The 26,919-nt window shown below is 39.7% G+C and overlaps 1 protein-coding gene across 1 annotated transcript in view; it reads right to left on the bottom strand.

Moving 5' to 3' along the window:
* Positions 1 to 21,220, bottom strand: part of Fbn2 (fibrillin 2) — a 228,018-nt gene extending 206,798 nt beyond the window's left edge. The window contains 11 exon segments of the mRNA XM_047555526.1: positions 5,724 to 5,819; positions 13,782 to 13,811; positions 13,814 to 13,875; positions 15,793 to 15,895; positions 20,015 to 20,056; positions 20,059 to 20,096; positions 20,963 to 20,985; positions 20,987 to 21,067; positions 21,069 to 21,119; positions 21,121 to 21,183; positions 21,185 to 21,220. Coding sequence (XP_047411482.1) covers positions 5,724 to 5,819; positions 13,782 to 13,811; positions 13,814 to 13,875; positions 15,793 to 15,895; positions 20,015 to 20,056; positions 20,059 to 20,096; positions 20,963 to 20,985; positions 20,987 to 21,067; positions 21,069 to 21,119; positions 21,121 to 21,183; positions 21,185 to 21,220 — 625 coding nt within the window.
* Positions 21,221 to 26,919: the final 5,699 nt, after the last annotated feature.

Here is a 26,919-nt window from a genome sequence, read left to right as displayed (position 1 = left end):
TGCTTTTCCTTTTTTCGTTTTCTTTCCCTTGACTTCTTAAAGGCATTCAAGATAAGGATGTCATCTGAGCTAGTGCCAACAAGTTAAGTTCCCACAGATCTTCTGGTGCTTCTCTGATGCCCATTTAAGGCTAAGTTTAGCTTAGAGAGTGCAAGGTTATAAAATGTTCTTAATGGCCTCACAAGTGCAGAAATGTGTGTGTGCACTTGTGGGCACATGTGAGCTTGACATTTGTAGTTGGTAATGTCTCTCACTGTTCCTTGTAACTTTCATTCTCCTAAATCTTCAGAGCGCAGAGTAAAGGGAGACATTTTATTTCTATTAAACAAATACTACTAGCTTCATTACTATGGTAATTGGTAATTAATTATGTACTTTAAATAATGTTAGCTCAAGATTCAGTCATAATACATCTTACAATATCAATACAGGAATTAGTCTGACACTGTTTCTCTACGCTAATGAGCTACAGCTTTTATTTCATTCTACATCATTTAACTGACAAGAAGACTGTTGTACTTCATCCTAAGGAAGCATCTCTAAGCTCACTGTTCCTGTTCCTATTATGGTATTTACTGTGTCAGATTGCAACTTCATGTTTAAAGTAGATGATGAGTTCTGGTCTTTAAATTTGCCCTCATCAACAAAGACTATATATTATTTTTCTTTATGACTCAAGTTTCAAGTACTTAACAATATTTAATAAGTATTTAACAAATATTGGATGAATAAATATTAAATATCTATAAATAAGTTTAGTTTAGTTACCCTTCTATATATTCGAATTCATGGTTATAAAGGTAAAAAGAAATAAAATAGTAAAAGCACTAGGAAAAACTACAGATATTTATAATATGTGGGAATGGAGAAGGACTTTCTAAGAATGACACCAAAGGAAAAATCATAAAAAGTCTTTCTGAAGGGAAATGAACAGAACATATGTAAGGCTCTAAATTTCCATATATCCAATGACTCAGAAGTCACATTTCTACAGTATATTCTGAGAATCCAACCCAGTATACAGATTTATATACAGAGAATTTGATCACATGTAGCCAAACAAAAAACAAAACAAAAAAGAAAACCTAAGAATAACTGTAAATGTCAAATCATAGGAAATTTAATTATGTCAGCAATGGCACAGAGTAAGTAAGATCCTGAATCAGATTGCTTAATATTGTACTATGCTTTTCATATCCTCAATGCTAGAAGTTTGACCTGGGCAAATCCTCCTTATCTGTGAGATTGAGAAAATATCTTTATAACCCTCATACGATTGTTGTAAAGAATGCAGATTCCTCATCATTACAATATGAAGCACACCATTACAATCGACACATATTTAACAACACAAAAGGAGAAGCAAGATGTAACTTCATATTACAGAAGAGTAGATTCTAATAAGAATGGAAAGGTCTCATTCTTAGTAAACACTATACATGCTGCAGTAAGATAAACAGAATATTCTCTAAAAAGTCCATAATGATCCTGAGTGGAGGAATTATGAATAACTGCACTTTATCCTTTTATTTTCTAAATCATTTTATAACAAATGTGTACTACTTTCAAATAAGGAAATCACAATGAAAGTTTTAAAATATTGCTTATATATTTCTTAAAAGTATTAAAATCCACTGAACAGAATTCTTTATTAGGCCAGCTTATTCTCTTCACCATACTTCCCTGTGTTCCTGATCATACTACTGATTTGCTGTTACTGGAATATCCCCAGGCTGTATAAACCTACCCTGCATACTCTATAATAAATTCCAAGTTCACAGAATAAATGTAACAAGTTATTTATGAAAAAATCTGAATCAGTTTATTTCTGAACATAATTCCCATCATGGTCTACGTGATTCACATTATTTGGGAAAATCCCAATTTGCCCATGTCCACTTCTGTTCTGAGAGAATATGGATTCCATCTGACTAGGTTTAGTGGTAAGTTTACCTCCTGAAATGTGGGTGAATGAGCAAGAATGTGATGAATAATTCAAACTTTATAATGAGAGTTCCAGCTGCACCTCGAGTGGCAGACTGTGAATGACTCCTTTTGGAGAGGTTGCTATCATCATGTTGCTACTGAATTAAGACGAGGAGGCAGGTGTTACGTGCATCTGTTAAATGCCCACACTGGACAGCAGCATAAAGATGCAGAGCTCCAACAAACAGGGCTCTGACAGTGAACCTGCTGCATGATGGAGTGAGTGAGCACCCAGTGACTGGAGGTCTCTCCAGACCCTAGTGTTCCCTTCTCAGGACACTTTTAGACACTGAGCTCACCCATTGTTCTCCATATCTGGATGATTTTATGAAAATCATAAAACTGTCCCAAAGTGAAATCAATCCATTATCACTTTACCTAAAGGTCTGAACTTTAGATTTTATAAACGCTAACTTTTGCAATTTGATCTTATATTTTCTTTTGTTGCAGACGCAGATTAACAAAAGAGAAATCAAAATGTCAAGAGATAAAATGTAATTCTTTAGTCCTCCTTTTTAAAGGTTCTTTTCACTGAAAGATGTACATTTTAAAGGAAATGGCACTCAGTATCAGTCTAAATGTTACAGAATTTCCACACTAAGGAAGATACATTTACATGATAAAAACAACTTGTAATAGTAATTTGTGTGTAACTAATAAAAGAGTCTAGGACATGCTTATAACAGGAGGTTCCATAAAAGTTTCAAGGAAAATTCAATTATGAAATAAAAGTTCAATAATCAGTTATGTCAGAGAGGTTGAAAAGGGATTCCTGGAAGGCCACATCAGTAATCAAAGAGTCAATTTATTTTGTCCAGAAACCCCTTCCATAAACTCACTTATTGCCTGCCTGCCCCTCCAAGTTTTTGCTGATAGAATACTGAGGTATACGTTAAGTATTAGGGGAAAAATTAAACCTTGCTATATAATTATGATTCTATTTCTTATTATTCTCAGGTCTATATTAAATGCATTTTTCCCAAAACACCGTAAGTTTGGAGAAAGAAGAACTGAATATTTTCATGTGCTTTGGATGTAGTTGAGTTGTTTGCATTTCATAATCAGCATGTGGCCACAAGAACTCTTTTTTTTTTTTTTTTTTTTAGTATAAAAGGTCATTGTGCACATCAGCAAGAGTGAGAAGGGAACTCCAAAGAGTCTCAGCTTACCCAGCTCCAAGACTTGAGTTAAATACCATAATCATGCCAGTCATTAGTTACTACTCAGTCTCTGTCTCCAGCCCGGAAACCAGTCTGCCAGAACCCAGATAGCAGGAAAAGCAGTCATGCTTTATCATACAACTGATCCCAAGAGGCCAGTTTAAAGGAAAACTACATGCACTCTACATTACTGAGGGAAGACAGCCCTAGTTTATAAGCTCTTTTTCTTAGACAATAAAGAATATGTATTTGAAATTCAGTAATTTAAAAAAGGAATGCTAAATGTTAACATGGCAAATGAGCCTATTTAGTAACCTCAACATAAATGAGTATTTCTTTTGTATTTATGTAAATAGAATAGTTCTTAAGAATAATTATGAACTTTGGTGGAATTAGCTTGAAGACATTAAAAACATTCAACTGAATTTGATATTAAGGTTTATCACTGTGATCTAAGTGTAGAAGTTACAACTGCATCTTTTGGAAGAAATGAAGTTTTAGAACTTTTATCTGAAGGGCAGCACTTAAAGAGACTTAAGAAACAAACCCACATTTAAAAAAAAATCCTTAAGGTCGATTCATTATCTAATTAGCTTTATAATTTCTTCTGAAAACATGCTACTGTGCATGTAAAATGTATGTAAGCCTTTACTGGATTCCCATAAATTTGGTAAGAACTAACAAAACTAATGAATGAATAACTGTTGAAGAATAATGATGTAATGCCTGGAAGCCTCAGAGTTGAAACTAGCCACCCAATTTTTCTGCCAATTAGGAACTGACCTTGAAATCTGCTTCAGGATGAAAGCACTGCAAAGTTTACATTTTCAGAAACATGAACATCATCTCCACCAGTTTTAAATATGTTTGAAATTTTAAATATGACTACTCTTCAGCCTACGGCATTTAAATAAATAACATCATCTAAGAAATTTGTTATTCCATTCTGAACAATTTATCTTTTTATGCTAACATTTCATAATTAATTTTTCTTTCCAAAATAAAAGCATCTGGTAAAGACTTTAAAATTCATCCTAAGCATTAACTATGAACTTTGTCATTTGTGGAATGCACTTCAGTCCCAAGAAACCTCAATTAAGTTAGGAATAACATAAATATCTTGATGTGTATATGTGTACAAATGTATGTAAAAGGTTGTACACATCTCACTTTTCACATTTACCATAAAATTCTAATTTATCATTTTCTTCTTGAGATTTAACCTGAATACCAAGAAGAAGTTTTCGTCCGAATAATGAGTAGAATTTTAAAAAATAAGGTTTCTTTGCAATTCAAAGTCTCTTTTCATTTGTAAACCATTGTTACTATTTACTGTCCTAGATCAGACATAACTCCATATACTGTAGTTTCACAATGAAGCACTACATAACTTTAGATGCTATGAAAAGCTCTGGGGAAAACAAATTTGAGGATGTTATGTAATAATGAATGATTATATGTCCATTTTAGTTTAAGCTCATTTTTACTGTGATTCAATGCTGAGCAGTTGTTTATTACATTTTATGAAGTCTAACTTCTTTGGTGTGACATGGCAACAAATGCATCAGGACATAATCATTAGGTCGCTGAGTGCATCAAAGCTGGAAATTTCCAGCAGCCTATAGGTCATTAGATGAACTGATATTCAAATCACAGTAAGCTGGTTTCCACTGGCTTGACTAAAGGTCTTCGTGGACAATGCTGGGTGCATACCTAGAGCATCCCCTCCTCCAACCATCCATTCCTTTGCCCAGAGGAAGCTCAACTGTGTTCATATACTCAGCCTTTTTCTCCCAGATGGCTTTGGGAAGCTTATATCATCCTCTGCTGCAAGGACAGGTCCTGAAAAGTCTACATCAAGCATACAGACACCATTGCTTGCCTTCGACCATTGAAGCTTAAGGCAGTTAGCATGAAATACCTCTCAAGGCTATTACTGGCTCATGGTTAGAGGAGTTTTTTCTTTGTATAGATGGTTACTGAGCAAACTTGCCTCAGTTAACTGCTAAAGGCCATCTTACAAAGACAAAAAACTCCAAGCTAGGGCAAAGCTGAAACACAAAGGAGAGCAGAATCAAGAGAACCAGAGTAACACAGTGACAACCTTGATCATATTAACCTGAAGCCCAGGAGCTTTGAACTTTAAGTTATGAAATGTGATACATTTCCTTATTGATGAGGGCAACTTGTGTCAGATTTTACAGGTTTCTTAGCCACGGACTTCCTGGAGTTTTTCTTTTTTAAAAACAGGGGCAATACTCTCAATAGCTACTCTAATATGAATTAAAGACACTAGTAGAATTTGCCATAAGTCACTCACTTGAAAGCATCCTACAGCTACTGCCCTTGAGCTGGTCTGATTGAGGTCACTCTGGCTGAAATAACTGAAATGTTTCTGCTGTTATTAGTAATGTCCCACAATCAAACCATTCAAATTATGGACACAATCAAAGAAGACTAATCATATCATTTTACTGGAAGAATTTTCATGGAGTAACAAAACATACACACTTTCCAATAACTATTTTACAATAACTTCTTCAAAGGAAGCCTCTCACTGTTCTTGTCTCTTCTTACCTCTTTCACACTGTGGACCGGTGAATCCATAAACACAAGCACAACGGTTGGGTCCGATACAGCGCCCACCATTCTGGCATCCATTTTCACAGACAGCTGCACATGAAAACACAAAGCAGCAGCTTGTTAGCAAATTTCCAGGCTCACTACAGCCATGTGGCGATGGTGCCAGCAAGGGTTGCACCTTAAATCATGCCTCTAAAACCCAAGTCACAACTGGCATCGTACAGTCACGTAAATCCATGTAACTGCATATTACAGCAAAAGCCTGCACAATTCACGTAAATCTCATTGCTAAGCAAGCAGTTAGCAAAAAGGTTTTTGTTTTTTAATCATAATCACAAGGATTTGCTAGTTCTAATGCTCGCAGTAAGAATATCACTATTTGACCTGATTTTCTTTTTCTTACTACCTCTGTAATCAATCTTTTCAGAGGTAAGAAGGTACATAAAGTATGGGAAAAAGAAGGAAAAAAGAGGCAGTCTCCAGGGAGCAGGGAGAGGGAAAAGGAGGGCAAAATGTGATGTAGAAAAGTAAAGAGGATGCAGCAAGAACAGGGAAAAGCAACAGAATCAGAGAAAGGAGCGAGGGAAAAGGCGTAAAGGAGGAAAGACAAAACTATCAAGAAAAGTGGGGAAATTATAACCAATTTAGCTATAAAATGTCAAGAGAAGTAACTAGTCTATAGGAACTATGCGCAGGTCATAGAATAAAAGAAAGGAGAAACCTGTTAACATGATAAGTTACTTCATACAAAGTTACATCACAGTACCAAATATTTCAGGTACAGTTGTCCCTTGGTGTCTACAGGGGTTTGGTTCCAGGACCCCCACGGATTCCAAAATTCAAGGATTCTCAAGACCCTTAGATAAAATGGTGTAGTATTTGCATATAACCTACACATATCCCATACACTTTAAATCATCTCTAGATTATTTATACTACTAATATAAAGTACAAGTAATACAAATAGCTTTATATACTGTATTGTTTAGGGAATAAGAAAAACTAAATCCATACCTAGTACAAGCACAATTAAAAAAAATAATTTAACTTGGGGTTGGTTGAATCTGTGGATCCACAACCTAGGGATACAGAGGGCCAACTGTATTGATGGCAGACGTGCAGCATACTCCCTTTCACTCCTATATAGTCGTGATCTTGGAGACCAGGATTTGAGATTCAGTGGGCCCAGGGGAAGCCAACCAGCTTGCCTTCTGCTCACGACAGGGCCCTGCTCAGTAGCCTGGACTCAGGATAAGAAAGTCTCCTCAAAGCCCACAACCTGGCAGTCTTGAAGACAAACAGTCCTGCCTCCATACTGAGGAAGGACAGCTGAATTCAAGAACTACATCTACTGAGACCGGGTGCTTATCTCCCAGCCCACCTGCCCCGCTGAACAGAAGTTCTGTCCTCAGAGAGGAAGAAAGGAATATATTTTATGACCTGGGCCCAAACAATGGTGCCTAAGGACACTAAAGGTTTTAAAGGAAATGAGGGGTGAGACATGTTTATCCAGCACTGCAAGTGAAGTACACATCAAAAATGGGAAGTCCAGCAAGTACCAAGACACCCAAAGTGCAGCACGATGCTGTTGCTTCTTCCTCTGCGCTGGTGAACTGGATTGCCTACACCACACAAAGTGTACGGAGAGCATTCTATTCTGCTGATGGAAGCGAGACCAAAACACACCTGGAAACACAGGTATCTTCATCCTAAGGCATCTTGTGCCAGTGGCCTCAAGACTGCTTGTCATGCTTTGATCATAGGCAGGTGTCTGCCTGCACAAGTTCATCTCCCCAAGAACACATCTTCTGCTTCTCTGCCTGTTCCAAGCTGGGTGCTATGTGGCACTTCTGATTCATCACTGCTTTGGTATATGGGGCAGGCAGAAAATTAAAGGAATAAATATAAAAGACAGGAAAAATGGATTAAAGGCCCCAAGGAGCATAAGAAAGATGGGGGTGGATAGGAATGTGAAAGAGAACAAAAAGCTACAGGAGTACTCTATATAGTGTGGTTCCACAGAAATAACTGCTAAGATTTGAAGATTCCAATTGTTCAACAAAAATACTATAAAGTGGTAACTCTAACCTAATGAGATTAATGAAAATGTGAGGAATTTTTTTTGAAAGTTATGAACTTGCAGGTCATTTATCCAGGCATATTTTCTCATTGCTATAGTAACCTTTAAAACAGACACAGGGGGAAAGGCAGGTGCCTGCCCCTGATGGAGACACTCACATGGGGAATTGGAAGAAGGGATGGCTTCCCTCAGAGCTTTCCAAGACAGAGCTTCCAAACTCCACGAAGGAGGGCAGGGCTGGTAAATCTTGGGCTTCTCCCAGAAAAATCTGGCCCATTACAGGTTACACCTAATCTAACCTGTCTGAGTTAGGTTAACCTAGGTTCTCAGTAAATTTGTTTTTTGGAATTTGGAAAACAAGCTATTATTCATAAAAATATTTATGTTAACATGTTACATGGGTTTACTATCACTTTTAAATGAATTAATACATACCTATTTCTTAAATTTCCCCTTTTTAATTTTGAATACTATAAATATTGATAGGGGCTTGTGAACAAAAAGGTTGAGACCTACTAATGCAGTCATGCTTATATTCCCATTGCTCATGTGAGAGTAGGCTCTCCAGGACAGAAATCAGAGTTTGCTCTGAATCCCCCATTAATGTACTCAATATGCTGCAGGAACTCAATGAAATACTGCACTGTGACAAAATTTCACACTTTGCTCATTATTTTACAAGGTGGATCAGTGTAGTGGATAGAAAAGTTCTGCTCTGCTATTCCTAGAACGCCTATCACCACATGATTCTCAGCTTCCCTGTTGTAAAACATAGTTAATCACTCCTACCCCACAAAAGGTGTAAGAATTAAATAAAATGGTACAAGTGGCTACCTACTGTAGGTGTTCTGCATGGTCAATTAATTCCTCCCTTTTTTAAAACTACAGAACAATTATTTCTATGAAAAAGGAGGCTTGTTTTCCAGCAGCTACACAAAAGAGCAACAGCACAAGAAGAAAAGCAGGAAATACAGTTATAAGTAGTGGCAAAAAACAAGATGTGAACTTCCTTCTTTCAAAGGAGTTAGGATGAAAGTTATTTTATAAAACAGTATTTTTTTAAACAAAACATAATGGAAATAGTAATTCACATTTTGATTGGAGTTGGAAAGAGACTGAACATGCCATAGTTTCCACAAGGAAAGGAATGCTGGCCACCCACAAAGGAAAAAAAAGCTTACACCTAGCAGCATGGCAGTAAAGAGAAAGGCCAGGGAGCAGAAGACACTGAGATGGAAATGTGAGCTCAGGGTCTCTTCACTGCAGCCCCAATCTCAGTGAGGGGGAAACTGTGTTGTTTTAGCATCATCAGCTTATGAAACAGAACACTGCTCAAGTACTGTACAAGCTGGGTATTCAAAGAAGACTCTATCAACAAGATGCTTACTGAGCACCTACCCCGTGCTGGGTAGTGTGACAGGCACACGTATTTATTAGACAGACTCCTGTGCCACTCTGCAGAGGACAAACACTTAGGCACAAGTCAAATTTGAAATTATGGTTGTGACCTCAACACAAACACATAAGGTAAGAACAGCATTCCAAAACAGGTTCAAACGTTCAAAAGAAGAAACAAACAAAAGCCCATTGCTTGGATACAGGACAGTGTGACTGTTCACGACAGGTACCACCTTCTTCCTCCCTTCCCAGGAAGAGGCACTCCCAGTTTTCCACCTTTCCCATTGTTCCCTTTTTTGGTCCTCTTTGCTGGCTTGGCTTTCTCCTCCAGGACTCAAAATGCTGGGCTAATTCAAGGAATCCGGCTTCCACCTTCTGCTCCTGTCTGTCTACAACAACTTTCTAGTGATCCTCATCTAGGCACAAGATTGAAATATCATCTATATAAAAATCAGTCTATTCCTGATTTGTGTCTCTACCTCTCTGACCTCTGTCCCTAAATCTGAGTTCACAGATATAGCCATTTACTTGGAATTCTAACAACCTTCTCCAACCAACGAAGCCAAACTCTAGTCTTCAGCCCCACCAGCCCTTACCCAATCCACTCTCCATTCACTTATTCCCAAATCAGGAAGTGACATTACCATAACACGTGACTACTCAAAATGCTCCAATGGGCGTCTCATCATATTCAGGGTATAATCCTCATTGGTCACTAAGGCCCTACACCTCTCTCTCTAAACTTCTGTCTTAACATTATCCCTTGTCCCCACTTTACTCCAGCCGTAAGGGGTTTCTTATTGCTTCCAAAATGTCTAGAGTCTGCTTTCTGTTGCATGCCCTTTGAATTTGCTTTTCCCTATGCCTAGAATACTTTTCTCATAAAACCAAAAAAGCGCAGACTCGGGTCTGTGTGCAAATGTCATCTTTTCAGAGACCCACAATGTAAAATAGCAGAGAACTGCCAATCCTGAGTCACATTCTCTCTCCTCTACCCTGTTTTCTTCTTATCCTAGACCCTCTCATTGCCCTGAATTTGCACTGGCTGTTTACCTTTTCATTTACTTGTCAATCATCTTCCCTACTTAGGGCATCATTGTGCTTGTTCACTATCATGCTCCCAGCGCCAGGCACAGGGCAGGGCAAACAGCAGTTACTCAACCTTGCTGAATAAACTGAAAGAACGCTTTCTAAAGAGTGCTGTCTACATTTCTGGGAAAGCAGCTAAGCAGTTTAAATGTTTTTGTAATCCTCATTTTAGCAAACATCATATTTTCAGGGATTTTCTGGATTCACAAACTGAAAACTGGTGTCTCTTCACTTTAAATATTGTATCACCTTTTCTGTATTAGATGACTTACAAAGTGTCACCCTTCAGCCATTTCTTGAGCTGTTATCTACTAGTTATCACACTTTCACCTTATTTGCTGACTAATAAATTTTCATAAGTACATATTTTGCTTGCACCCTATGTTTTATTGACCCAAGATGAAATTAGATTTTGGGAGCTTCATCCCATGAGACATTCGGAGAACACTGGAGAATGTGGCAGCATTGACATGGTTTGGGGCAAAAGCTCATCAAAGTGCTCTTCCTAAAGGGAAAGAACTTTCCATCTGGCTTCCAGCTTCTGTGTGACAAGCAGAGAAGGGACACACCTACCAGAGTTTGTTCTGCAAAACCTTCAGGGAATACACTCCGTGTATGCCCAGGATCCATGAATTCAGCAGCTGAATTCAGGCTGAACATATCCAGCTTCAGGATAGATCTGAAACTCCTTTGAAGTATCAGTTGAGACCAGGCTCTCCCCCTTGTGATTCCCAAGTAATTATCATTTTCTTCCAACAGAGTTAAAGGTTGAATTTTGAGCAGGATAACTCTGCCTTTTCCATGGCTACTGAACTCTCTACAAGTGATGACTAACTAAATTTTGCCAATAGGCATTAAAAATTACAAATCTGCTTCCTTATCAGTATTGTGTTCTTAAAACAATTTTACTTTTTTTCTGGTTATAAACTGGAAATCATTGTAGAAAACTGATGAAGTATCTTAATGTACAAATAAAATATAGAAAAAGAATCACATGTGGAAATAAAAAGAAATTTCATTGTAATTTTCTGGTCCACTGTTGTCCAAATCTGTCTTGCTTTCCCCTGGCTAGTAACACTAGCCTAGAGAAACCATTAGGTCGGCCCCTCCTATTCTTACTAGAAAACTGGCTCAATGCACTGTATTTTCTTAAATACTTTAACACTCCATTTTCCAAACTTCAGTCAATCTCAGATTACCCTGACAGATTTTGTCACACCTGAGCATCACTCACACAAGGGTCTACAGACTATGGCCTAAAGACCAGATCTAGCTGACTGCCTGCTTTTGTGCTTCCCAAGAGTTAAGATGAGGTTTTACATTTTGAAATGGTTAAAAACGAAAAGAATACTATACCATCACAAGACAAAACTGTCTGAGTTAAGTGTCTACAAAGTGTTTCAACAATAAAGTTTTGCTGAAATACACCAAGCTCTTTCAATTAAATACTGTCTGTGGTCACTTGCACTACAATGATAGAGTACAGTATTTGCATCAGAAAAAGCAAAGTCTTAATCGTATACTACCTGGACTTCACAGAAGAAGTTGGCCTATTCTTGACCTTAATGGAATATTTTTCTTTAAATTGATCCACCTATTTACTTCAAACTGCTCAATTTATTTTTATTGTGGTGGGGCTGGAGATAGAACTTAGCATGTGCAAAATAAGTATCCTTTCACTGAATTAAAATTATTTTGAAAGAAAACTTCCTAACACCTATAAATGGAGCACTATAATCCTAATCAGAATATAATCATAAAAATAACAACAGTAACAAAGAAATACCACTTCATGCCTTAGGATGATTATTATAAAATAAAAACCAGAAAGAAAAGTGTTTATAAGTATAATATAGACAAATTGGACCCCTTGTGCACTACTGATGAGAATGGAAAATGATACAGCTGATCTAGAAAACGGTATAGTTGTCCCTCAAAAAATTCAAAATTAGAATTACCATACAAGCCAGTGACTCCACTTCTGGGTACACCTACAAAAAGCACTGAAAGCAGGTATTTTCAAAGCTTTGTTTGTCACAGCATTACTCATAAGAGCCAAAAGGTGGAAGCAGCTAGAATAGCCATCAACAGACACATGGATAAACAAAGTGTTGTATATACTGATAGTGGAATATTATTCAGCCTTTAAAAGGAAGAAAATTCTGGTACTGGCTACAACAAGGATGAACCTTGAACACATTGTAGTAAGTTAAATAACCCAGTCACAAAAGGACAAATACAATAAAATTATACTTCTATGAAGTACATAGAGTAGTCAAATTCATAACACATAGAAAGCAGAAAGGTGGTTGCCAGGAGCTGGGATGAGAGGGTAATGAGGGGTCATTCAGTGGGCACAGAATTTCAGTTTCACAACATGAAAAAAGGTTCTGGAGATGGTTAATGGTGTGCTGCCCAAAATGGCGAATGTACTTAATGCACTGACCGTACGCTTAAAATGGTTAAAATGGTCCATTATTATGTTATGTATCTTTATCACAACTAATAAAAATTTAAAATTGCAACAAAGATAAAATAATATTAATTAAAAACAAGCCAGGACTGGGGAGATAGCTCAGCTGGTAGAGTGCTTGCCTTGCAAGCACAAGACCCTGAGTTCGATCCCAGTACCGCAAAAAAAAAAAAAAAAAAAAAAAAAAAAAAAAAAAAAAAAAAACAAGCCAGATGTTCCTGCACACCTAGACTTGGTTTTTCTGTGTTGAAGGAGATCAATATTTCTTAGGGAAGCCGTGTATTGCATCAGATGCTGCATCTGATGAAATACAAATAAAGTAAAAAGAGATCATCATACTACATGTGATTCGACTATCTTTAATGGCATCTATTTCTTCTCATCCATACTTAAAAATATGTGAATTCCCATAAAGTCTCATTTGGGAAGCATTAATTAAAAGCATTCCCCAGTGGTAGGTCATAATCCAGGAACCACAGTCTTTCCATCCTTGTTATAAAGTTTTCTGTACTGTGGGATAGTGTTTCACAAAGATAGGAGCTTTGCTGGATTAAAGCTCCCTTTTTCATAAGGACACCTAATTTTTAAAAATCACTTCTCTATTGTGGTATTAAATACATTTAAACGAAGGACAACTTATGAGATTGGCTCTCCTGGGGCTAATTTTGGAATAGTTTTAAAAAATCATAGATATGGGGGAGGGGGAAGTTGGAGAGTTTTCCAGCAAACTTCACCATTTTTTGTTAAAGTATGTGTTTTATGCAGCTAGCTAAAAGAAAACAAGAAATAATCTGATAAAGTACTAGTGGTATTCAATAACATCAGGACTCTAACAGAAAAATTCTAAGAGTCAAAAAACTCTTATAGACTAAAAATTACAAATTGTAAAGTATGCATAAAAGGATCCTTTCTCAAAGGATCATCGGCCTTATAAGACCTTAAATTATAGCTCAATATGAAATACCCGCTAAATCAAATAATTTGCAGTAAAGTCTATGCCAAGGTTCCTTACGTTGTCCACAGTAAGTTCCAATAAATCCTTCTGGCACTGGCAGTGGTCATCTGCACAGGTCCCGCCATTCATGCACCTCACGCTGCACTGCTGACTGCAGATGAAAGCAGCAAACACATGCAAATATTAGTCACCAAAATTATAGTACCACAAGTTTATAAAACTATACATACCTGTCCAATTCAATGACAAATATATTCTTCAGAACTAAAAGTTACAACCCAACAAGTCTTTATGGATTATTTGTTGTAAGTGCACACATGGGCATATGTGTTATAACATATTATTTGGTATGCAATTAAAATACATTACACTTTCAGCATTAAAGAAAATCACTAGAAAGGGACCAGTAGTATAGCCACTAGTATGCAGGAGGCACTTGCATTCATTCAGACTACAGTGGTTACGTGTCTGCTACCATGATGGACCTGCAGTTGGTCCTCATAGAGTCTTCCTTGCAGTAGGGAGACAGACAAGACCCAAGTAAACAAAACCACAAAGTCATTACAGACTGTGATAAACTGTCTGAAAGAAACTATATGAAGGGGAATAGCCTAGAGTTGAGGAGATACTAATGTACAGGAACCAGATAAGACCATTCTGATGGGACATTTATGCTGAGTTTCAAAGGATGAGAATGAGCCAGGCACAGGAAGTACCAAGAAGAAATTTCAGAGGGAAAAGAATCAGCAAACTAACAGACCTTAAGATGATGAAGGGTTTCCTCTGAAGGACTGAAATTTTGTGTGGATTAAAAAAGGCAAATGGAGAGAGATCTTGGAGAGCCAGGCAGATGTTGCACAGTCCCCTCAGCCACAGAGGGTTTTAACTATATCCCAAATGCAAATAGGAGTCATTGGAAAGATTTCATAATAGACAGAAGTGATGTGTTTTATGTTTTTAAAGATAACTTTAGCTGCTTTGGCAGAGAATGAATTTGAAGAGGGCAGGTTTTGTGTGAGTCCAGGTGAGAATTGAGGATGGTTTGAATTATGTGATAGAGTGGAAATGGTAAGAAAAGAACGAGTAGAAATGTATTTCTAGTAGAACTTCATAGGTCTTGTTGAAAAAGTTGAATGGAGAAGAAAAGAAGCTGCTGCCAAGCACTGGGTGGATGGCATTGCCAGTGGCTCAGCCAGGAGGAACTGGGCAAGTAGACTGGGGTCCACAGTGAACAAAGAGCTCATTTTAGACTTGCTACTGAGTTTCAGATGCCTTCTATGCATTTAAGCAGAGACATCAAACAGGAAATAGAACCTGATTGTGAAGCTCAGTGAAAGGATCTACTTTGGGATAATTATTCAGAGTTGAACATTCTAGGAGTTGAAGACGCCTATGTTAATGAATTCATGTATGGAGGACATAACTCTTGGAAATACCTAACTTTAAATGGAAGGCTGATGAAGACAGAGTAGGAAGACTAAACAAATAAAAATAAAGAGGTATTATGCAGATTAGAAGTATTACAGAAATTAGGGAGACTACAAAGAAAAAGCATTTCAAGAAGGTAGTGATGAGTGGTGTTTAAAAGCTTTAGCAAAGTCAAGAAGGTTGAGAACTGAGATGTCAGAAAAGCTCTCGTGGAAAGGAATTGAGTATTTACCAAAGCCAGATGAATGCATGGATTCCCTGCTAAAGCATGTACTATGAACTGAGAGTGGACCAGAGAGTGTGGTAGCTGTCCAAGTAGGGTGAATTAAGAAATTAAACTTTCTCCAGACTTGTGTTTTTCCTACTGAATTATGGCTATTATCCACAAAGAATCACTGAATCCTGGCTTTTCTACAGCTGAGACATACAACTCCTAGGCCAGAATGAAAACATTTTTCTTACTGAAAACTATTATCCATTTGAGGTAATAACCAAATCACTAAAGATTCTTACTCCAAAATTAATATCAATCTAGTTTGTAAGTGAAATAATCACAGATTTATAACTTCTTGTAAAGGACATATAGCATTTACTCAAGAACTTAAGGAAAATACAGTAAAGAAGGTCACATATGAGGAACGTACTTGATTTTGCTCCACAAGTTGGTGATATTTGGCCACTGGAACAAGTACACATGTTAGGACGGGAACAAAATCCATCTCCACAACTATTTCTACAAATTGCTATAGAAAACACAAAAGGAAAGCAAATAAACAACTATACAACAAAGATAAAATAAATACACAAAATGCAAAATAAAATAAGATAAAATAAAAATGCAAAATAAAAATGTATTTTTAAAACATAAAAAAGTAAGACACAAAACTTGTGATGAAAAATGCCTAACATTAGGTATGTAACCAAATTACTCATTGTAGATATGGGAATAAGTTTTACGAGCATCTTACAAAAATGTGCAAACGAAGTTGTTTTAAATTGAATAATATGAATTACTTAACTTTCCTATCAGAACAAGTTGCTTTTTTTATTCAAGATTGAGTTTAAATGCAGAGTTCAAAAAAATAAATAAATACACAAATACATATATAAGTACACAAATGAAGAGTTCACTGAAAAGTAGTCTTGATCCTAGGGAGCTGTAAGTACTGAGGAAACCCAGAGATCCTGAACAGCCTTAGAGAATACAGTCCTCTGTTCAAAGAACCTTCCCAGGAGACAGAGAATGTGAAAATGGCTGAGCCCCAGACTCCAGGTCCTAATGATTTGGCCAAACCTCAGGGGTTCCATGCACATTCCTTCCCGGCTGGTATCTGACCTGCCCCATCATCAATCTTTGTTCCCCTTAATAATTCCCTCTCTCCTTCCTCTTGCTTTTCTTCCCCCATATTATCTCCACAACCCAGCTTATCCCTGCTGCTCAGAAAAGTCACTGAGACATTTAGATGGGGAGAGAATCAAAGCCTCCTGCAGCTGTGACCTCAAAAACACAAAGGTATGAAGGTCATCACAGCCAAGAATGTTAGGCTCACTGACGCCGCACATACCACAGACACTCAAAATCTGTAGTCCAGTGCCTTCAAGTGGGAAGTCTCTCCCAAATTTAGAGTCAGTTCATTGAGGAGCTGAAAGATTTATCTCTATACCCACAATTGAATTCCCTCTTTGAGCACAAAGGCTGTGTGCATTCATGTTGCATGCCTGGATCCATGAAGACAAAAAGAGCAGAGCCTGAGAATGCCCTGAAACTCGCTGTAAATATTTATAGTAATGTACACATGTATCTTTTGCTAGGGAGGGGTCATACAACATTCAAAGAGATCTGGGACTCTCCATAACTTAAGGGACATGTTCTACAGAAGCAAACTAATTCAATAAATGCTTTCTTTCTCCAAATTGCCTTTTGACAGTCATACAATATGGTCAGCATCTCCACTAGAACTCCTTGTAAATGAAAACAGTGTCAAATATCATGGAGTGAAGATAAAAAATATTCAGCAAGAATATGATCCCCTCCATAGAGTTTACTAATACTTCTTACAATGTACTAGAATTTCAGCTCACCAATAATTTTCCAATGAAAAATGCTCATTAAAATAATTCTAAGCTCCCCTACTCCCCAACAGTTAGACAGCCTAGATTTAGGGGAGATCCAAAGTGTCCTCATCCAGAACTTAAACCCAGTGAAGGTTTGAAGAGCTGGAGATCTTCAGAAAGTACGTATAGTGAGCCAGTGAAAAATAAGAACGCTCAGACCCGTTCCCCCTACACCTGCCTCAGACTATGATTTGCCTCACCTAAATATGAGTTCCTCCCACACACACACTAAAACCATGAGATGTATACATTTTGGATGGAGGACAGAGGATCTAGGTGCTGGGACTTCAGTGATTTAGGAGAAATGGCAGGGCCAGGTTAAGAATACGTGGTACATAAGAGGTCAAGATACCAAATAAGGGATTATATTGGAGTGCATTGTTGTGTCTTCAGATCCCAAATGCTATGAATCTGGCCCAATCTCATTCCACTATTTCTCCTCTGATCAAACTACTGTTCACAGTCTAATTTCACAATTCAAATTCTTGACTTAAGTTTATAATAGTTTTAACTTTGTTATTTTCCCTACATGTTATCTTTTTATATGTCAAAATAATTGAATTACTGAATTTAATGAAGTCTACTAAAAGTTAAAAGTTAGGTGAGATCCATGCATCAGGCTATAAAGTCATTATATTCTCCTTTTATTTTGTGTACTATCTTATACTCTCAGGAACTTAAATTATGTTTTTAAAATATTTTTAGTTGTAGATGGACATGATACCTCTTTATTGATTTGTTTATTTTTATGTGGTTCTGAGGAATGAACCCAGTGCCTCACATGTACAAGGCAAGCACTCTACCACTGAGCTACAGCCCCAGCTCTTAAATTATGTTTTTAATGTGCTAATAATAACTATTTCCATAGATATTTTCTTGACACAAATGTAACTATTTCTTGGAGATACTATTTCAAGGTGTATGCTTTTGTCTACATTACTGATGCAGGCAAATCCCAGTGTTTCTCACAAGCACATACTTATTTCAAGTAGAAGAAGCATAGGCTACAGTAGTTAGTCTTAGATTTTCAAAACTGATCTTCTACACAAGTAAAGGGCACAATGTTACTTAAAGGCCAAAAGTATTTAAAGCTGACACTCAAAGGGTCATGTATATATTTCTACTGCAAATATTCTGGAAGGCTCTGCTCTCTGGAATTCCCATTCCACACTGATCCAATAAAACCTGACTTTACAGATTTTCAACACGTACCATAAACCGATCCCTTCTCCTCGGCTGCTCTCCAACTCAATAATGGCATTCACATTCATTACATTTAGTGAGTCAGACTTTCCGCAGTGCCTAAGTCACTCACGGCTAGTATGGCAGGTGTGCAGTGAGTGACGTTAGCTGTTTCAGGATTCTAGGAAACCGTGGAAGTGTAAAGCAGCCCTGGTAATGCCCTACTGGCCTGAAAGAGTAAATGCACCTTCCTTCAATGCCTCACATCTGACTTTCTGTGCTAGGGAGAAAAGAAAGCAATACCCCTTCTCTTTTTAATAAAAGTAAAAGCTTATAAGCAGAGGGTTTATTTAAAATACTTATGAATACAGTTGCTGTTTCCTGTTTTGCATCATTACTAGAGATTGTGGGATTTTTAGGGTAGGAAAAAATAAGAAGAAACTAGTCTTCATGAGACATAAGATTTTGTTACTTTAAAAAACTGCCTAGAAATAGCATTAAGGGTCTATCTTGGACCACAAAACCAATAAATACAGAGTTAGAGATGCCACTACATTCATATTATCCCCATCTAGTGTGGCTTGCCCTTTTTCTTTTGTTCATAGTTGTATAATCATGGAGAACACTGAGGTCAATCCAAAGTCAAGATTGGCTCTAAATTAATGTGCTATCTATGTGTGATACCTGGTTCTCCTCTGGACTAGACAAATGTGATTGTGCTACATAAACACACAGGAGAAAGCCTGCCACACTTCAAGTCACAAATTCACAGGCGTGTGAAATAAGACATTGCAGAATCCAGGACTGGGAGGCTGGCGACTAACAAGTTCTCCAATTAGAACTTGGAGACCTGCATACACACTTTGGAAAGTGAAAAAAATAACCAAATGTCTTAGGTCAGAAACACAGAATTTTCAAGTTCTAAGATTTAGACTGTGGAAAACTGCACACTATGAGATTTGGGATCTGGAAATGCTAAATTCAAATGTCCTTCCCATTGCATCCCCCAAAAGGGTCAAGCCACTTGGAGGAGTTTCCCTCTACAATTTTGCTAACCTGGGTCCATTCAAAATACCGTGAGAGTGCTCCTTCGCATCTCTGTTATGAGGTTGTTGAGATGAAACCAGAGATAATAACAGTGGTTTTGTATAAAGGCCTAAGAAAAGCTTGATCTTCATAAGGCCTTAAATTTCAGCAGGGGTCTAAAGCCATATAATTTACATAATAACACTGTGGTCTTATCTGGACTTTAAAGGAAAAAGTGGTTTTGAGTTATCTAGGGAATTGCTCTAACACAACCCCTCTTCAGTTTGTATTGACACAAAAAGATAAAACTTCCAAGCGCCTTTAAAACCTTTGTCATGAATGCCCTTCAACAGACTCCATAGTGAAATCTGAACTGAAAAACTGACTGCTTCTTTGCCACCAGTCTGATGGGGGCTGCATCCCATTATCACTGCTCTGTGACAACGAACTTTTACATGTAACCATGTCCGAAGAGAAGGCAAGGTTGACCCTGAGATAGGTCTGAGGGTGCTGCCCAAGCTGTGGGCCCAAACACTCACGGACAATGCACTGTTTCCCTCCAGGGAGCGTCTTCCATCCTGGCAGCAATAGGAGTGGAACCTGGAGCCGCACACGTTAGGCCTGCAAGGGACAAGCACCTTGTCAGAAGCGCAGGTATTGGTGTAGGAACACACAAGCAGTTTTCTTAAGCAAATCCTTCAGCGAATAGGTTTCAGGACAACAAATAAATCAAAACTACACTTTAAATTTCTGAAATTTAGGGATGGAGAGCAGACATGAAAGATAAATGCGCTAGACGTTGGAATGGGGAGGTCCGAAATATCTAAACCATCCCTTTCATCTGCTCTCTTTTGCTTGCCTTTTTAAAGGGCGAAAGGAGACAGGGAAACCATATAATTTGCTACTATTCTAGCCTCCGGATGTAGAGAACAAAAGGGGCATTCCATTTCTAAAATCCTTGCCTGGTTCCCAAATCCATTCTTCCTTGATCTACTGTTACTTGGCCCGGACGTGTCAAGGAAGGCGCGGTCAGAAGGTGGAGCGCTCGGGTTGATGATTAGAGAATGAGTTGTAAACCCCGCACATCGTCCTCAAACAAAAGGCTCAGGAGCGGCGCCCCCGACGGTGGGAGCAAGCAGGCTCCACGGGGCCCCAGCACAGGGCGGACCCAAGCCCGCCTTCGGCTAGACATTCGGAACCTGTTCCAGCACCACGGGCCTGGCACGCTCTGCGATCCGCACCTGGGGGACCCCAACTCACCCCTCGCCCAACCCCAGAGGGAGGTCTTTCCGCTGGCTGAGCTTTGGGGCTGGGAAAGAAAAGGGGGAGGCGCTCCTGGGGGTCTTCAAGTCTTCTGGCAAAGGAGACTGGAGCGCAAGCCGCAGGCACAAGATCCATTCAGGGAGTGGGGTAGGATGGAAAGCCGCCAAGCTGAGGTTTCCCAACAAACCCGCCACCCCAGGCACAAGGCCCGCCTGCCCACCTACCCTCGGAGGACGTCCTGCTGTCCTCAGCCTGCGGACGCGGCTCGCCGCTGAGGTGCCCTCTTCCCGGTACTCGGGCGCCACGAACCCGCCTTCGGAACCCGCTGTTTGCCGGCCGAACCTGTTGCGGCTGTGGCTGTGGCCGGAGTGGCTTAGGCGGGTGGAGGCTGGGGCTGGCCGGCTGTGCCCTGCGCCCAGAGCGCCACGCAGCCCAGCCACACCAAGATAGGGCTGGAGACACAGCCGCCTCCGTCTCCCCATCGCCGGCGCCAAGAGCGCGCGGACTAAGGCCCGCGAAGAGCGAGCGATCAAAGACAAAATCGGCGCGGCCCGTAAAAAGTCAGAGTTTAACTAAGCCCTTCGTCGGCTGCCGGGACTCCCTTGGGCTCGGGCTCCCTGCTCTTAGCGGGAGCCCGGGACAGAGCGCTGGCTCCTTGGCTGCCGGTGGCGCGGGGCACAGGACGCGGGCTCTAGCGCAGTGGGCGGCGAGGCGCGGCGGCAATGCAGCCCGCAGCCCCGCGCGGTCCACGTTGCATCCCCCGGGCCACGGCCCCGAGCGACTCCAGGACCGCCAGCGGGTGGGGGCGGGAATTTACAAAAGTAACTCGAGCAGCCGCGGGGTAAAGTTACAAAGAAAGCGGACCTCACAAGGAAAAAAAAAGGGGCCTGCACGTAGCGGCTCAGCGGATTCCCGTGCGCTCCGGGCACAGATCTTGGAAAGCTGCAGAAGTCACCAGAAAGAAGCAGGCAAGCAAACAAAAGTCGCCCCCAAAGAAGAGGAAGGTCTCCTCGGGGATCTCTTGGAGTCCCACGGGGCCGCGACTTAGGGGCGGCGGCTGTGGAGCCCGGCGGAGGTGCGCGGGGCCGAAGCGAGCGGCCGCGAGAGAGAGAGGGCAGGAGGCTGGACGCCGGAGAAGATGCAGCGGAGGAGGGCGAGGCGCGAGGGTTTTAGGAGGCCCGGCGGGGCGCGGGGCGGGCCTGCGGGCGGCGGCTGTCAGTGGGGGCCGGGGCGCAGCGTCCACACGTGGAGAGCAGCCCGAACCTAGGGGCCGGCGGCGCAGAGTGGGCGGGGACTGAGTAAAGGGGCGATCGGTTGGGGAGGAACGAGGGAACGAAGGGTTGGGGGAGGGGAAAAGGAAGGAAGGGGGGCAGGCGAAGGCAGGGGAGAGGATAGAGATTGGGGAGAAGGAGGGGGCGAGCCTGAGTGGAAAGCTGAGGTTGGAAGAGGGACTTGGAAAGCGGGGTTGGCGAGCCCGGGTGCGAGAGGAAATGAGCGGGGGATGGGGGAGAGGTTAGGGCGAGGAGAGAAGTGGGAGAGGGGAGGGGGGCTCGAAGGAGGGGGCCGGGGGCCGGCTGGAAGGGGGCGAGGCGCTAGGCGCTTTGCTTCCCGTCCCCCTCAATTGGCCGCTAGCTCTGTTTTGACTGCCTGTACAAAGCGACCAGACGGCGGGGGAGGGGGCGGTTAGGGACCGGATTTGGGAGAAGAGGCAGCAGCCCCTTCCCCTCTCCGCTTTCGCGGGTCCCGCGCACCCGGGACGAGGTCTCTAAGCGCTCCAGACTCCACTGGACTCACTGCCGACCTTCCTGCAGGACACGGCCGCAAGGTTTAGATGAGAAACGGGTCCTCCTGCAAAAGACCCGGACCCTGACCCGAGGTGGGGGAATTCGCAACCAGCTGGGAAAAGAGGCTCGCGCTGAGTGGATTGTAGCTTTAATCTGAGAAGGCCGGGCCCTCCCCATCTCTCCTACCCACATCACCTCACGGGGAACGGCGTCAGTCTGCAGGACCCTCAGAGGGGCTGGGAGTTTCCAAATTGAAATGCGTCCTCAGCCGCCAAGAGGGAGCTAACGCGGCCGCGGGGGACCTTGGCAGCGCGCCGGCGCGGGTCCAGGGATTTGGTGCACGGATGTGCTCCTCTGCGACCTCTGGCAGGCAAGACTCTGCGGGGGTTTGCATCCAGGGAGTAGTTAGAGATCCTAAAGTTTTGTTTGGGGGGATTGGTGTGGGTGCACAGCAGGTAATTGGAGCTTAGGGCCCTGTCCTTAGTTCCTGGTTTGGACACCATCTGATTAATGATTAATCCTGGCAATTGATGCAACCACTTTACCCTTAGGGTGCCTCTGTGCCGGCTTGACTCTGGGGTCGTCTTTTGTCCTTGCTTTCTTCGGGTCTTTATGAAGACCTTGTCATCTCTAAATCAATGGAATTTCATAACTGGAAAAAGCCACACACCTTGAAGACTAGGGATGACCATCTAATCACAGTTTGGGAAATGGTGCAGAACGATGTCCAGATTATTCTACCCTAGAGAACCTTACTCTAAAAGAAAAAAAATTATATATATGCATATATATTCTTTCTAAATTCTCCCAAATTGCCCAGATGTGCTCTTTGACAGCCAAATTCTCTGAGAATTGGCACTACTCCTTTCTTTATTACCCCAATGTAGTCAGCAAAGACTCTTAAAGTAGTAGCCTTTCTTGCAAGTCTCCAAAAGCAAAAAAAAAAAAAAAAAAAAAGTTACATAATTCCAGGTGGGGGCAGCTATTTGTTAAAATCAAATAAAATTAGAGCAGTAGAGGTATTTTTCCGTACTTTTCCTTCAAACATTTTGACAATAAAGTAACCATCTCTTGGGTTAAAGCAGCTAAAATGCTTTAACAATAATGGTTTTAAAACATCCTGTCCATTAATTTTTCTTTTAATACTTCAGTAACGTCATGGATCATTTCTGCCTATCACATTAAATTCAAATGTTCTAAAAGTAAATATGCCTTAACCCTTTGACCTATCAATACCAGTTTTAGGAATCCACATAAAAATAGGTTGGAAAACCATGAAATGATGGATGCATTAGGGTGAGTGTTGCAGCATTGTATACAGTAGGAGACTAGAAACAAACATCCCATCAATAAGGAAACGCTTGAATATGGTTAAGTCCATTCTATGGAACACCATACAACTATAAAAAAAATGAATGAGGGGGAACTCTGTTTGCTCTTATGAAGTGATATCTAGCATAGACAATTAAAAAAATAGGTGCTGATGGAACAGGCAGTTCATTGAGACTGAGTAGAAAAAAGGCTATGGGAAAAGAAAGGTGAGTTATTTCAGGGGCAGAGTTTCTCTTTAGGATGATGAAAAAGTTCTGGAAATGAATAGTGGTGGTGGTTGCACGATAATATGAATATGTTTACTGCTGCTGAAGTGTACACTTAAAATGGTAAAAATGGTACATTTTCTGTTGAGTGGTTGTTTTTTCAACTTTTAAAATGTAAAAGATGTGGAATTTTGTATATATTGTACTACCTTGTGTGTGTGTGTGTGTGTGTGTGTGTGTGTATTAGCATTTAAAAAAAATAGAAGTATAACCAAATCTAGTAAAAATGGTTAATCTGTAGGGAAAGAAGAGTATATGGGAAGAGACAATAATGGAAGTTAGATGCCCTGTAGTATTATAGTTGTTTCTTAAACTTTTTTATTTATTTTTAAAATTGTTCTAATTAGTTGTACAGAATGCTTTATACATTTAATAAATCATACACAAATGAAGTGTAATTTCTCATTTTTCTGATTGCACATAGGATCACACTGGTCATGCAAATCATGTGTCTATTTTATGTAATTAAAAAGAATATTAGTGTTAAAAGAACAGTACTAAACTGAAATCAAAATATAATAAACTGTCACATTGATAGCATAGCAATAGAGTAAATGATTACTCAAAAAATGACATTTAAACATATTATTTGCAATAGACATCTTTGGTGAGATATACCTTAAGAATGAAAGAACACACAAAAAAAATCTGAAATTGCTTTTAGTGGCAGTAATGTACATGGGAAAGAGAAAAAGCAATGTGTAACTATGTTGATGTTATAATGATCTCAGAATTAGATTAAATGTGAAGCAAAATTAAAATTTAAAATTTAAATTGAATTAAAATGTCAACTTAACCTTTATCTCTTTCTATTTTTTAAAAATACATTTCTTAGCTCTATCACAAAGATCCAGAAGTACTGACAACACAACGGCCCTAAACACCAGCTGTGATCAGATTATGGCTCCTAAGGACCATTTACAAGTAAAAGGAATCAGAGCACCTTGGGTAAGTGATTGATTCCAGGTCTGGAACAGAAATATTTAACCGAGTCTGGACTATTTTGTCAGTCTTGAAAGGAAGAAAATTATGAGATTGTTAGGGTCACACTTAAAGGAAATCATAGCTAACTTGAAAGAGATCACTTTGTCTAAAGAGGAGAAAACTTGAACATCAAAACAGAAAATGACTGCCAATGATTGAAACTGAAATATGTGATTTGTGTAAACATTCAAGATTTCCAAATGATACTTCAGTTAGTTGGTCTCCTGTGGAGGTTGTTGGTGTACAGCTCATCATATTAAAACACTGACAAATAAAATAATCAATTATTCTTGCTTCACTGGACAGACTCAAAGAAAGTATTTTTTGAAAAAAAAAATCAGTTTTTAAATTCAGGAAAGATAAAATTAGGGGGAAAAAAAAACTCTACTTGACATAATGAACCAAGGCAACAGTTTCCAGTGACCGTGAAACCATTAGGTCAGAGATTTCAGTGGTGGTGAGTTTCTCCCCGTGGACATTTGGCACTGTCCATCCAGAGGCATTCTTTTTAATTGTCAACAATAGAGTGTTGAGAGTATGACAGATGCTTATAAACATGTTATAGGCAGTCTCCTATAACAAAGTACTACTAATATCAGTTCCAAAATAGCCATTTCTTTAAGAAGACCTTAATTATAGGAAAGGTCTTTGGGGAACATTTTAGTGAATATTGAAACTCTTACCACCAGAATCTATTGATAAATTAGTAACTTCTGAAAAGGAACACAACCAAATTCAGCATCCATTCATACCTCAACATTGTAAAAACTATATAAGCTAAACCCAAGGCCAACATCATTCTAAATGGAGAAAAACTCAAAGCATTCAATAAGACAGGGATGCCCTCTTTCACCACTCCTATTCAATATAGTCCTCAAAACCCCAGCCAGAGCATTAAACAGATAAAGAAATTAAAGGGATACAAATAAGACAAGAACTCAAACTATAACTGTATGCCGATGACATGATTCTATATTTAGAAAACCCAAAAAATTCTACTAGAAAGTTCCTAGAACTCATAAATTCAGCAAGTAGTAGGTTTTAAAAATCACTACCAATAAATGAATTGCATGTCTATACACCAGGATATATCAGTGGAAAGAGAAATCAGGAAAACTACCCGCTTTACAGTAGTCTCAAAAAAAAATTGGGGTATAAAACTAACAAAGAGGTGAAAGACTTTATAATGAAAACTACAGAACACTAAAGAAAGAAATTGAAGACCTCAGAAAAAAGGAAAGATCTCCCATGTCCCTGGATAGGCAGAATTAATATTATCAAAATGGCCATACTACCAAAAGTGCTATCTAGATTTAATGCAATTCCTATGAAGATCCCACTGACATTATTCATAGAAATAGAAAAAGCAATCATGAAATTCATTTGGAGAAATGAGAGACCCAGAATAGTTAAAGCAATCCTTAGCAAGTAAAGTGAATCAGGAGGCATCAGAATACCAGACCTTAAATTATACTACAGTGGTATAGTAACAAAAACAGAATGGTATTGTCACCAAAACAGACATTAAGACCAATGGAACAGAATAGAAGACACAGAGACACACATACTTAAATTCAGTTATCTCATCCTAGACAAAGGTGCCATAAACATTGGAGGAAAGCCTATTCAACAAATGATCCTGGGAAAACCAGAAGTTTGTATGTAATAGAATGAAATTGAACCCTTATATGTCAACCTGCACAAAACTCAACTGTAAGTGGTCTCTAGACCTTAGACCAGAGACCCTGCACTTACTAGAGGAAAAAGTAGGCCCAACTCTCTAATGTGTCAGCTTGGGAACTAATTCCTCAACAA

The sequence above is a fragment of the Sciurus carolinensis genome, chromosome 6 (genome assembly GCF_902686445.1).
Source record: "Sciurus carolinensis chromosome 6, mSciCar1.2, whole genome shotgun sequence".
NCBI lineage: Eukaryota > Metazoa > Chordata > Mammalia > Rodentia > Sciuridae > Sciurus > Sciurus carolinensis.
Note: the sequence above shows the minus strand (reverse complement) of the source record. Positions and strands in the feature narration are given on the sequence as shown.